Source organism: Sorex fumeus, unplaced genomic scaffold (genome assembly GCF_029834395.1).
Source record: "Sorex fumeus unplaced genomic scaffold, SorFum_2.1 ptg000061l, whole genome shotgun sequence".
NCBI lineage: Eukaryota > Metazoa > Chordata > Mammalia > Eulipotyphla > Soricidae > Sorex > Sorex fumeus.
Genome location: NW_026606118.1, coordinates 29,504,232 through 29,519,072, shown reverse-complemented (window position 1 = coordinate 29,519,072; position 14,841 = coordinate 29,504,232). Strand labels below are relative to the sequence as shown.

At 38.3% G+C, this 14,841-nt stretch overlaps 1 protein-coding gene across 2 annotated transcripts in view; it reads left to right on the top strand.

Moving 5' to 3' along the window:
* Positions 1 to 14,841, top strand: part of PDE7B (phosphodiesterase 7B) — a 355,250-nt gene that overhangs the window by 260,355 nt on the left and 80,054 nt on the right. For both annotated transcript variants that reach the window (XM_056126213.1, XM_056126214.1), the window contains one exon: positions 6,481 to 6,564. In XM_056126213.1, the coding sequence (XP_055982188.1) occupies positions 6,481 to 6,564 (84 nt within the window). The remainder of the gene's footprint in view (positions 1 to 6,480; positions 6,565 to 14,841) is intronic.

Sequence of the window (14,841 nt, the reverse complement as noted above, 5' to 3'; positions counted from 1 at the left end):
AAAAAGAATGTCTTGGGTAATTGTGGAAAAAAAATGGTGATGGTGGGTGGAAGGAAAACTGGGGGCACTGAAGAGGGAAGTTGACACTGATGATGGGATTGGTATTGGAACATGATATGCCCAAAACACAACTCTGACTAATTTCGTAAATCATAATACTTTAATTTTAAAAATTAATCAAAACACATAAAAGAAAGAGGGATAGGAAGAGAGTGGGTGGGGACTCCTGTGGAGAATAAAGTTTGTGACCCAGCATGGCTGTGGTGGAAAGCGGGACTGCCACGGTCTCCTGGCTTCTGATCCCACTGAGTCACTTCTAAGCTTTGTGTGTTCCACAGGAAAATGTGGTGATATGCACAGCTACATTAAGCTGGATGTTATGAGAGCTTATACTTTCACAGTCTTATTGCAATTGCTGACCTTGACATCCTCCTAAATAATCCTTAATATCATGGAGGAGGAAGCAAAGATGGGGCACGGCAATCTCAGAACAGCAACAAAACAAGAACAATAGCCATTGTTTCTTGAGTGCCTATAATGTGCCAGGTATTATGTGTGTGACTCCTCTATTAAAAACCAACATACTATGCCTTGATGAGATTCTGCACACTGAAAGTATTGTCCCAGAAAGAACCAAACAATGTGCATGTTCATGCTGCTTTTTTCATTACTTAAGGCAGACTAAGCTCACATATTCCCAAAAAATATATCCTCCGATTATTCCCTTTCTTCTCTAAAATTGTGAGAAGACATGGTCTTTGTATACTTTCAAGTTCTTTTACAGCTTCTTGGAATTCTCTTCAGGCATTCCTGCTGCTTCTTGTTCAGTATCTGTTTTATTAAACTCCAGTGTTCCTAGTTATTGAAGCTTTTCTCTCTCATTTTTCTTCTATAAAGTCATCAAGTTAAAGACTGTCTAGTTTGAGTTACCTGCTTTAGAAAATAAAGACCCTGCTGTGTCTATATTCTCTTATGCAGCATTCAAGCTTCAAAATGCACATTTGTCACAGAGTATTTAACAATTCTAAGCTAAAGTTCCAAAGTAGTACATTATTGTTTGGGGACTCTAACTTCATGAAATTTCCCTTTTCTGAGTTTGATATAAAGATCAAGGCTTGGAGACAGAGAAGAAAGAAAACTTTTCTTAAACATAAGAAAAGGCTTTATTTTGTTTCTTCTGCCAAAAGGGTGGTTTCTGAATTCGTCCTGGATTCTCTCTTCATTGAACACAAAGGTCTCTCAGCGACAGCCCAGGACTATGCAATTAGTGCAACAGAGCACTGGGTAGGAAGCATCCTCCTCAGCTAATCTGTACGCATAATGTTTGGTCAATCCACAGGCCCATACTGAACATATATAAGAGGAATGTGTCTGCATCAGCCATCTTGGATCTCGTGCAAGCTCATGACTCTCAGATACCTCTTCCCAAGTAGCAGTAAACTAGCTGTCAGCGTTTCCCATAAATCTATGGCATGCTTAAATTGCACAGCCTTCCTCCTAGACAAACACCTTTGGAGAAGTCACTCACTTTGCTAATTGGGAGTAGTCATTGAAAGATTCAAAGCCACCACCTGAGGCAGAGCAGCTCAGTGAAAATTTCTGCCTCCTGAAAATTTGGAAAAAATCTGGTTTCCCTCTGCCTCGGTTTTGCAAAGGTCGCATCAGTGAGTGAAGTAGTCTCCTCCAAGTGTCCCAGAGGAGTATCTTCCACCCGAGTCTTTCTCTCCCACTCCATACAGCTTCTTGACACCAATCCCCACCTCCTCTTCCTGGTTCACAGGGATGCCCTCGCTGTAAGTCTCTAGTCAGTGTCCCCAGCAGCCACGAGAGCCCCATTCTTTTCTTCTTTCATCGCAGATGCACTAAGAACACAATAGCTGCTTCTGTCCCTTCCTACCCCTTGTTCCCACCCTGAAATGACCCCGACACATGCCTGGGGCTAGAGTCTGGCTCTTGTCATGTGGCCCGTGTTTCAGCCACTGTAAGTTGTCATCACTGTCAGCATCTCCACCCTCCCTGCCAGTTATATAAGAGGCCACATCGCACAAGCTTTGATTAAATAGAGGCAGCCCTAGAGGCCAAGTGGGCGAGAGGTCCCTTCCAGAACCATGTCCCCTGGGAGAGTAAGTGGCTGTCTCCCGGGCTTGGCTCTCGGAGCCACTCGGCTGAGCTCCCTCCCCATGTTTGCAGCCTTAAATACTCGAGGACGATATGTTATGTTTTCAGCTGGAAGGGGCAAAAGAGAAACAAGCCGTTCAAAATAAGAATTCCCCTGCTGTTTATTTCATTTTGGAACACAATAAGAGCAGACTGAGGACACGACTGAGAGCTGTCAACGCTTCCTACCCTGCTTCCATGCCACCTTTGCTTTGCCAGAAAAGGGGAAAAAAAAGTTGCCAAAGTTAAACAAGGGTCTTATGAATAGTCAAAATAATTGTTTAGCTTGGATATAAGGCCTTAGGTAAACAGATGATTGCCCAAGGCCACGGGCCAGTAAAAGCAGTTCAGCAGGACGCCACTCATTCTGTTCTGCGGACATCAGCCCAGCACTCTCTGCTTCTCCAGGGACTGTTGGTACTGAATTAGTTCTCTCTTCCCACAAGCTTATTACAGCAATTAAGTGTCATAAAGGGGCTCTTGAAAGTAGAGTGTGGGAGAGAGAACTTCTTGTATTAGACATATATTCTTGTGACATTAAATTGAACCACCTGAAAGTTTCACTTAAATAGAATAGTCAAGATACAGAATGTCAAGTTAGTTTGTATTTCTTTTTTGTGTTAGAATATTTCTAAATTGTATTGTTCACCTACTTAACAATTGTCCTACCTCCTGCCTTTCTGGTATTTTTATCCTGATTGAGTCTTTTATAAAAACAATTCTTTATTACTCCTAAAGGCCACCACTAGATTTCTGAGTAATCCACTTCCAAGACTTTTCTGTAGTGAAAATAAGAAGCACGAAAAGGAAACTTGCAGGTCTGGGTTCTGAAGTATGTTGGTAGTGGTATGGATTTGTTGGATTTTGTTTGTTTAGGTTGTTTTGATATCAATTTGTTTCATTGTTGTTGCTTTTTCCCAAAAGTGGGTGGCATCCTTCATAAAAATCTTAATTAGGAGCTTTAGTGAATTATTTGCCAGGTAATTTCAGTCTTGCTATGTAATATTTTTCATAATTGCTTTCCATTTCTAACTTGAAAATAATAGATGTCTTGTTGGCTAGATCAGGATTTTGTTGTCTCACTTGGACAACCCAATTCCATTGAATTGCTCTCGGAAGAAAAATCTGTTGACTATCAAATTCATCAAAGGGGTAGATTCTCTGGTAGTCAACTTTTGAGTATCATGATAAATACATATTTGGTTTGTTATCAAATAGCAAAGTATATGTTGGTAATAAAATATTGGTGTCTGTTAACATAGTTTTTAAATGCTGATAATGTAGGAAAGTGGTTAAGAGCACGGGGGTTAAGACAGAGAGATAGCTCAATGGTGTGGAGCCCATGCTTTGCATGCAGAGGACATGCAGATCTACAATATCAGGAGGAACTCTTTTAATACAGAGAAGCAAATACTTGTGGAGAAGTGATTTCCAGTTGTTGAGCCAGAAATGCCTACCAAAAATCCAGAAGAATGACACAGCAAAACAAATCCACAAGCCCAGCAGGATCTGTAGACCAAAGAAATAAGGTTTCAGCTCTGCATAGTTGTTCAAATATACTATTTTTTGTTTGTTTGTTTGGGTTTTTATTACTAATCCTGTATTGAAAGTAGTAAGAATTCAAGTATATGTTTATCTTCTAGTCATCCATAAAATAAAAATTCATTTGAAGTCAATGTTGAATTTGTGATATCATTTTAATATGCTGAATTTTCTCAATGGATGCTGGAAGCACAATGTTTTTTATGTGGAGTCTGAGATATTTCCACTCATTTTAAACCAGAGGTACACACTCCATAAGGCTGAAAACCAATAATATTGAGAATAGAACTCTGCATGCAAAGTTTAGCAATGAAGATTTCAGGACTAGCTTTGTTTATAATTGTTATATTATCTCATTCACTTTTAACTGTGGAGCCATCAAAATAAATAGACAAAGAAGCAGGTTATTTGTGCATTTGTTTGTTAGGATTTACATAACTTAAAATTTTTATTTCTATAGCATAAGCCTTGAAAAACCAAAGAAAAGAAAGACCCACATACATGTGAAGATGTTTTACTGAATAGTGAGAATTTTATTAATTTTGATTTAAAAACTTAATTTCATAGCAGTATGTGTAGTCAGTGGGTAAGGCACTTACCTAGCACATGGCTAACTGAGTTCTATTCTTGATACTCCAGTCGGTCGCCCATACTGTGCTAGGAGTGACTCCTTGGAAAAAAGCCAGGAGAAGGCCCTGAGCACCACGATATGGCCTAAAAGTGAAAACGCAACTCCATAATCAAAATCTACTACTTTCTGTTCCTGCTCACTCTTCAAGCATCAATTAGTGACTGATTTCCAGTCTTCTTAAATTTTCTATTTGGTAATAAAATAGAAGAAAAGATGAAAATTAGTTATGTGTGAAGTGTGGGGAAGAAAGAAAGTTAGAAGCCTATGTCCCAAAATTTATTAGAAAAATTTTGCATTCATTCAAGCTTTTGCATTCATTCTGCTCTCCTGGGGAAATGGATACTTAGCCTAGCAAATGCTCAGAAAACTTCAAACTGAAAAGTCAGTTAAGGGTGGGGAGGGTGAGCGAGAGTCCCTACTTCCTTTGCTGAGCCTCCATTTTCTCACCTGGAAGGTAGGAAGAATAACAATATCTCTCATCATAAGGCTTTTGCAAAGATCTAATGAGATCAACAAGAAAATAAATATACAATGATATACCTGAACACATTTATGCAAACTCTTTGGAGAGTTATCAACAAGCATGTTTAAAAAAAACTGCTGCGGAGAAGGTAATGCTGCAGTTCTTCCCAATGGCTTTCTTTTGTTGACCACCCGCTCTCTTGAGCTTACCAGTACTAACAGTATTTCCTTCTTTGCTGTTTTTGTATATTTGTAAGTTACATTATGTCCCTCCTTCTCCTTTTTCCACTTTGCTGTATTCTGCTCATTAAAAAAATTCATTAATATCAGATTTATTGTACATGGCACTATTTTATCAGGTTACTTAAAGCATTTAGTAACACACCAATATAAAATTCAGAGCATAAACTAGCCTGAAAGCTCACAGATTGCAGTTTATAAACTCAACAACATGCAGGACCCAGATACTGGACTCTTCTTTATTACTATAGGCTAAGATCTCACCTGCCTAGGGAAGAATGGTTTATGGGAATGATCATACTGGCCTGAGAATTATATTAGGTCTAATGAGTTAGGTGTTATTGTTGATGATGGTGATAATGATGGTGATGATGATGATGATGATGATGATGATGATGATGATGATGATGTTGACGGTGAGCAGTAGGAGGAGGAGGAGGAGAGTATCTCACCCTGCTGTGCCCAATGTCCAGGAGATGCTAAGTCTTAAATCCAGGGCATCACACATGCAAGGAATGTGCTCTGCCACTTGGACCACATCTCCAGCTCTGGTCTCATGAATTTTAATCTTCCTCTAGTTCTATACTGTGTGAGTTGATCAGTGAATTTGACTTTATATATATCCTGTCCACAAAGAACATGATTTCTGTGAGTACCTGACATCACACAAATCGCTATGGAGAAATGTGAAACACATGATATGCATGATCTCTGTTTTAGAGGAGTGTAAAAGAAAAGTAACTTATTTCCAGGCAGTGTTATTTCAGATTTTCTACCCCATGATGTTTGAAGTAAGAAAACCAAAGTCCTGGGCCAGATCAACCTTATTCTAAACTTTATTGTCTCAATTGATACTTTTCTCAGGAATAAGGACATATACCAAGGAAGAAAATAAGTTAAGACAATCAAGGAAATATGGGGAAAGGTTTATAGAGTGTCTACAGTCTTTGCTGTGTTAGGGTAGCTAGTTGTCTGGCTTAATTGGAGCTAGACTGGTCTTCATCTTAACTAAGTCGAAGACCATTGACACACTGCCAGTGCACCCAGCAAGAATCATTTGTGCTAAAATCAAGAAAAGTATCAATGTGAATAAAAGCTGTAATAATCCCAGCACCCCGTTTATCCTGATTAAATTGCTTCCTCTTTAGCGAGCCCTAGAAATATTTTTAAAATTATGTGTGCTTTGTGAATTACTAGAATTTTTACTGACCTACCTTCCAAGCAAATACAGAAGAAAATGTTTCTCCGTTTGTTAGCGTATTGCCAAGTTCATTCATTAATTAGCCTTTCCCACGTAGCACTCTCTTGAGTTAGATGAAGGGAAGTCCTTTGTCTACTGACATTTGGTGTTAGTTCCAGTGAGTTAAGTCGTTCAGAAGATTTACAGAGGAAAACTGAATACATTTGGCAATGTTTTCAAACATTTGTTTGTATTTTCTGTTTTCTAGGAGATGTACGACTAAGGGGTCAGACGGGGGTTCCTGCTGAACGCCGTGGTTCCTACCCATTCATTGACTTCCGTCTTCTTAACAGTGAGTAATCAAGTGTACCTGAAAAGAACAAACATTTTCTTCAAAAAAAAAGAAAGAAAGAAAGAAATTCTCTGAGGAGACTGAACTTCAAAACCTTTGGAGGTCTGCCTTCCTTCCTCTATCTCTTCCCTCCCAACTGGACCTTAACCCTTTGTCTTTACATTTCCTCATGACTGAAGTAATTCTTGGCCTTGTCCTGTGCTCAAAGTTTCACTGGGGGTCAAATGAGATCATGTCAGCTTGAAAATTGTAAAGCACCGAAATCATGAAGCCCATGCAAAGTTTTCCTTTTATTGTCCAACACATTCTTTCCACATCTAGCCAGAGCTAGACTAAATGACATTTTACTGTCTTTTTAAGAACTCTCTTTTCTTTTTAAAAACCCCACAAGGAAATCTATTCTGCAGCTGCTTTTAATAACCGATCCATTATCTAATTCTCTTTTCCTTGTCTAATCTAAATCCCAAGGCCCATTCTTACATTCCTGGTCAAAGTCTATCATGGCCAAGTCCTTTAAGCCTGCCTTTGTTGCTTCCTCCATCACAACATCTCCAAAGTTCACATACTGCTACCTTGCCCCTGCCCCTTCATACACTACTCCTCGTGGAGAATTTTGCTCGACCTCTAGCTCCAATTTCTCCTCATCTCAAATTCCTTTGGAAACCCAAGTCAGTAACCAGTCACACTTCAGATTTTCTATCTTCAAACTGTCGAAATCATCCTTCACTTTGGATTGTGGGGGACTGGGGAGAAAGTGGATAGATTTCACAACTTGCTCCAAGGTTTTCAGTGTTTGGTTCACATATCACTCCCCATCTATAAATTTCAAAGTGCTGAGTTGCACCCACAGAGTATTACTTTCCTTTGGCATAAACAAGTTCAGTTAAAGAGGTAATTTAATTTACCTCAACCCCTGAAAATTACTAGGAGAAATTAGAGCCTTCTATTTCTGATCCTGAGATCCTCAAAAGGCCAGTAGGAGATGGACATGTTTGTATTTCTCCTGGCTTGTTAACCTCCGATATCAATGTGCAATATCTGTTTTCTCAGCTCTTTCAGGGACTCAGAAACTTGGAATAACTCTTTCTGTGCTAGAGAAAACCTTCCTCTCCCAGATTTCTAAAAACACATTTTAGAAGAGAGAATTGAGTCAGTGGAGCATGCAATAACAGATATAGTTTATGGGGAACTCTAACTATTCTCTATGACCCTGTGTGGGCTATTAAAGCTTCCATTAGAAGTCACCCCTCTAATAACTATATGGATTTCCAGTTCCTAGACATAAAGGGGAAAAAAAGGAGAGTGGAGATGAGTAAGAATATATATATATGTATATATATATACACATATATATATAAAACACCCTTAGATACCAAGATATCTCTTTTTAATAGTATACAACATGTAATATAATGGTTTCTAATAAATATTGATTCTAATGTAGTTGTCCATGCAAGTGAGGAAAATGGAAGCTTCTAGATAATAAATATATTCCACTACTAATAAGCATCATCAGTTACAAATGGTCATGATCTTTGGGGTGAAATTATAAAATTTTAACCTCTATAAGCGATAGCACAGTGGTAGGGCATTCGCCTTACAAGCGGCCAACATGGCCAACCCGAGTTCGATTCCTCCGCCCCTCTCGGAGAGCCCGGCAAGCTACCGAGAGTATTCGATATGCCAAACACAGTAACAACAAAGTCTCCAATGGAGACGTTACTGGACCCGCTCGAGCAAATCGACGATCAACGGGAGGGCCTTTACCTTTACCTTTATCATCACTACCACTATCACTATTCTCCCGTTGTTCATCAATCTGCTCGAGTGGGCCCAGTAACATTGTGAAACTTGTTACTGTGTTTGGCTTATCAAATACATCACAGGTAGCTTGCCGGGTAGCTTGCCAGGCTTTGCCGTGCAGGCAAGATACTCTTGGTAGCTTGCCGGGCTCTCCAAGAGGGGCGGAGGAATCGAACTTGGGTTGGCCATGTTGGCTGCATGCAAGGCAAATGCCCAACCCGCTGTGCTATCGCTCCAGCCCAACCTCTATATCATAGGCTTCTTCTTCTTTTTTTTTTTTAGTGAAACACCATGAGGTACAGTTGTTGACCTTACTAGTTTTTGTGCTTGGGTTTCAATTATACAATGATCGAGCACCCATCCCTCCACCAGTGCCCATTCTCCACCCCCAATGATACCAGTAACCCTCCCACCCCTCCAATACCCCCCATCCCATCCTGCCTCTGTGGCAAAGCATTCCCTTTTGTTCTCTCTCTCCTTTTGGGTGCTGTGGTTTGCAAGAGAGAAATTGAGTGGCAATTATGTTCAGTCTATGTCTACTTTCAGCATGCATCTACCATCCTGGGAGGATCCTCCTAACACCCTTTACTATCATAGGATTTTTTTTAGTCTTTGGATTTTCTTTGCAAGTAGACTGTATTACTTTTATTAAAGAAGCTAATAAAACTAGAGAAATATGTAAGACTTTAAGCACAAAGTCAATACAGTTAATATTTCACTGCTACAATTTCACTATATAATAAACATTTGTCACCTCCCTGCTCTAGATCCTCTGGGAACTTTCTTGTGCCTACCCTCAACCCCAGGCTTCTTCTTCTACATAGGGATGTTCTCTGCCGCTCCATCTCATTTAATCCTGCCTATTATCTATGATCTGTTTGGGTTATGGTATTGACTAGCTATCTTAAAATTCCTTTTCTCTTCTGTTTAGCTTTTTACTCTATTTATCGTTAATGTGTTTCTCTTTCTTGGTAATACATACAAGGGATGCTAATTTTCCTTCATTGTCTTTTGTTTTATAAAATCGTCTCAATTTTTTCTTAAGTGTGTGACATGCATCTCTAAAAAGACTAAAAGGTCCTAAACAATGTTTCTTTATAGCCATTTATCTCCCAGTAATTATTGTTTACGTACCAATTGTATTAAATTATTGTAAATGTAAATGATCCCCTAATTTTACCTGAGCAATTCAGCTAATACTGAGATTTTGTAAAACTTTGTTTACTAGACAACAATCCTTGTTATTGTCTCATATTTCCATATACCTTTTCAGTGGCTCAAAATTAAGCCACCAACATTAGTGTGCTCACTCTGCACTACATGGCAACTCGGTCTGCAATTAAAGCAGCTTGCCAAGCAGGTAGCAGCACCTGTATATAATAGTCGCATCATAATATAAAATATATGTCTGTATGTTTTAAATTGGTTGTTGCTGAAATAAATTGCATTATAACACTATGTATAAGGTGTGCATGACTGAAGGAAAATAAATGTGTGTCCCCTTTGTCCCTTTTCCCCTCCTTCCCCAATCCACCCCATACATACACACACATTCTCCATTTTCTTCTGACGACCACTAATTGTGGAGGACTCCAAACAATAACTTTTTCCAGTTCATTTCGCTTAGCATAGTACCTTCTAGTCAACCCACAGTATTGTACATGAAAAGATTTTTTTTTCTTTCTTTCTACCGGACTAGTGTACCACATCATTTCATCCAGTTGTCAATGGATAGGCCTTTAAGATATTTCCTGCTACAAGTTATTATAACTAATGTCCCATTAGTATGGTTTGCATATATCTTCTCAACTTATTAATTTTATAATTTCTATAAATCAAAAGTGGGATGATTGAAACATAGGGAATTTCTACTTTTAAGTCTTGAGGAATCTCTGCACTACTTTCCATAATGGCCTCGTTTTTTAGGGTCCATATCATCTAAGGTCCATTTTCTCCATAGCATCTTCATCAAATGTAGTTTCTTATTTGGGGGGAAGATAGCTATTTTCACAGAGGCTGGATCTAAGAGTTGCACTCATTTGTATTTCCCTTATAATAAGAGATTATAAGCAGCTTTTTATGTATTCATTAGCTACACGGTAAGATGTGCCCAATTTTATTCTCTGCCATTTTTTAATTGGTTAGTTTTAATGTTGAGTTTTGTGAGTTCACTGTATTTCTTTTATATTAGTTCCTTTTCAGATGTGTGATGTGCAAATGCCTTCTCTCATTCTGTAGAACTTCTTTTCATTTGAGGCATTTATTTGGCTGTACAGAAGCTTTTGTGTTTGACGTACTTCTATTTGTTTATTCTTCCTTTCATGTCCCTTGCCATTAGATTCCAGTCTCCAAACACATCTCTAAAGCAGATGTCATGGGAGCATATCACCTGCAGTTTCTTTTACTAATCAGTCTAATCAATTATCTTCATTTCACTCACATCTTTGCTGCTTATCATTTGTTTTTGTCATTTGTATGTGCTTTCTACTCGAAGGGAAATATTTAAATATCTTTAAAATATTTAAAAATAAACTCCTAAGAAGAACTTTTGGACATTCTTCACACTCTTATTTTTACCAACTGACTTCAACTTTATATGATATGTAGAAAAGTAGTTTAAAGTGGCTTTTATATCATTTTATATCATTTGCTTTAATTTGGAATCATTTTCCCTTTGGGCACAGACTCATGACTTCATTTTCCTCAGGTATTGGCACTCTTGCTCTCGATCTTTCAAGGTAGAATTTAATATGAGACTTTTTTTTAGCCATTTATTGGCGAAAAGTGAATCATCATAGCCATCATAGCCTCTGTTCCTATTTATGTATCTCTGCAACCTTCCTTCTAAAATACTTAGTAAAACCCACGTGGTAGTTATTTTCTGTCCACAGTTCCCTGTTTCTCCTTCCCACCCACCACCTCATATGCCTTGAATGGTTGAAAAATGCATAATTGAAATGGGCGTTAAATAATAAGGCCCATTGCAATTCTTCTTCATTAGGTCCTTTTGCTCAGCCCCAGCAGGAAGGACAAGTGAATCAGAATTCATATATAAATAAATTTTCTTCTAACAAAGCACAGTTTTTAGGTACTAAAAAGAATAAGGGAGGGCTTGATAACTAATGTATAAAATCTGTGTCTCCACTGCTGCTTATTCTGTAAATAAACATTTATTGGAACACAGCCAGGCCTATTCATTAATATAATCTCTACAGCTGTTTCCTGGCTACAGTGGCATAGTAGATGCAACAACAAAAAAAAAACATATGGTTCAGAAAGCCAAAAATATATACTCTCTAGTCCTTTACAAAAAGTTACCAATTCCTAATCAGTTTCCAACAGTTAAGAGTGCTTTGTGATATCTCTATAGGAATGCTTTTCTTTGTTTGTATTACTTGCTTCTTTTCAATTCCCAGTTGCATCACTTTATGTTTTTAGAATGGAGAAATATTGGCAAAATTTATGTGGAATATAAGTATAAACAAAAAGAAATATCTTGCTGATTAGATTTTAAATTCCAAAATTGTGATTTCTAATTGCCCAAATGTTTTTATGGAAGAGTGTTCCTTTCCTCATACTTTTTTGAGGATAGAGTACTACTATATCCATCTAATATTGTCTGCATACAAGATGATAACATATTCTTGGCTTCCCTGCCACAGTCCTTGTCTGTACCTGCTTTCCAGGTGTACTAATTAATTTTGTCTTCTTTAACTTCCATTGTGGTTGGGACAATAAATACTGGATGTGAAAGTAAATTATATAACCAATGAATTACAGAGTTATTTTTCTGTTTGTATTCTTTGCACAAAACAGTACACTTTTTCATATATCACCTGTATTTCTAAGAATGCAGATTAGAAAATTTCTCTCATAAAAAAGTCCAAATTCTGGGACTGGAGCAATAGCACAGCAGGTAGGGCACTTGCCTTGCATGTGGCCAACCCAAGTTCGATTCCCAGCATCCCATATGGTCCCCCAAGCACCGCCAGGAGTGTTTCCTGACTGCATGAACCAGGAGTAACTCCTGTCCATTGCCGGGTGTGACCCAAAAAAGAAAAAAAAAAGTCCAAATTCATCTATTTCTCTATTGAGTGATAAAGTTATTTGTTAGCTTTGTTTCATCTCTTAATTATATTATCATCTATATGAAATTTTTAAAACTTTTCTGAAGAAACAGGAGATTGTGGTTCCAACACCATTGTATAGGACAAAGGGGTTATAGAAAGTCCTTTTAAGAAGCAAGTTGCCTTTATACCTAGATAAGGAGAGGCAGACTAAGAAAAAGAATGATAACCGCTCTAATTTCTCATTAGGTACTAAATCAAGCACTGGAGGTGGGCAGGAGAGATGGAAATAAAATGACTCTTTTATCTCAATGCCAATTTCCTGATTTATTGCATTTATTACTCAGTTTAGGGGGGCAACCAGCGTAGATAATGCAGTGCAGGATGTTCAAAGCAGAGATATGACCACAGAGCTGGGAGTCACAGAAGCAATTACAGTTTTGGACAGAGCAGGTGGCTATAGTGGCCACTTGCACATCTCTGTCTTCTGGTTAATATAATTAGTTGCCTGAGTAGATAATGACTAGGTGGAGATGTTCCCGTGGCAACCATTTCATGAGCAACACAATGTGATCCCCACACTCAGCAAAGGAAATGACATACGAAGCAAACACTCCCAGTGACTGCAGGGCTTAAGGCAGCTCAGCCTCTTCAACTGGAGATCTGTGAGCACCAAATATTAGCTACCACAGACAGCACAGAGCTCCAGAACAGCCCCTACCCTTTCTACTACTAGGCTAATTGGTTACTTGGCTTTTCCTGTCTGTTAATTTGCTAATTTTGATCTTTAAAGCTCTATTTCTCTTCCAGAACTGTCTCTCCAGATATAATCATTTTAGCTTCATAAGCATGAGGTCATTGTTGTGGGCTACAAAAATATTTTCCTTTGCTTAATATTCCCAAAATAACACACACACATATACAAACACACTAATCTCTCATGAAGAATTGACTGGAAAACTCAAATGCTTGTTTAGATATACCAGCCAAAATACATTGCACCCTGAAGAAATTCTTTGACATATAAAATGCATTCATGGTAGGACAAATAGCTACCTCATGTGTCACAAACTAACCAGGGCTTAGTGTCTGTCTCACTATGATAATAGAGCAGTTAGCTTACAAACTGTTTTCTGCTAGAGAACTCATGGCAGATGATGGCAATCTTTCAATACTCTTCTTAAAAATAACTTTTTACTTTTACTTTTTTCCTATGAGCACTGTAGCACTGTCCTCCCGTTGTTCAACGATTTGCTCGAGCGGACCCAGTAATGTCTCTTTTGTGAGATTTGTTGTTACTGTGTTTGGCATATCGAATATTTCATGGGTAGCTTGCCAGGCTTTGCCATGAGGGCGAGATAGTCTCGGTAGCTTGCCGGGCTCTCCGAGAGGGACGGAGGAATCGAACCCAGCTAGGCCGGGCCGGCTGTGCACAAGGCAAACGCCCTACAACTGTGCTATCACTCTGGCCTATGATACCTACAAATGTAAAGATTCTGAATTCACATGCTACCCAGTAAGAAATTATTTAAATATACAAACTTGCAAGTTGTAGACAAGTAAGTTTTGGGGAAGCTAATGCATAGCATAGTAGTTACAGCTAACTTCAAAGTTGCTAGGAGACTAATTCTCAAATGTTCTCAGCACAAAAGGGAAATGTAATGATGAGACATGATGAGTTGTTAATCAACAGGATGGCAATAATTGTATTAAATATAGAAATGTTTCTTTTCAACATTTTATACCACTAAGATAACTCTGTGTGATATATACATTGCATTTCAATTAAAAAATAAGAAGCTTTAAACTAAAATAAAGCAATTTTATAAAAAAAAAATTACCAGTGATTTGAAAAAAAGTTTTGCATGAGAAAAAGCTATCCAGTCTTTACCCAAACCCCTTCCCCTCAGCCCTATACTCACCAATCAAAAAAGGAGGGATTGGTTCATATTTCTCATGAGTGCAGAAGTTAGCGTCCTACATTTTTCAAGTTCAAACTTTGCCTTTCCTCTTTGGGTAAATAATAGGGAAATAATATGGAAATAATAATAGAGAAATAATAAAAGTAAAGCATTCATTGTGCTTGTGGTGGTGCTTTGTATATTGCCTGGATGTGCATTCAGTATCTCTTTGATATGAGTTCGAAATTTCTGGCTGCAAGTTTCCAGCTCTCTAGATGAGATGTTAATATCCTAAACCTGTCAGATAATTAGTTACTGAAATGCCACTGCACAGCAGAAAACAAAGTTGATGATATCCCTGTTGTTTCATTCATTTATTCCCTGGCCCCATTCATCAATGACCATCAGTAGAAGACTTCCTGGAGTAGACAGGTGGTGGAGATAGAATAGGAGAAAGACATACCTACTGCCTTCAAGGAACTTAGAGACATAGGTAAGAGTACTTT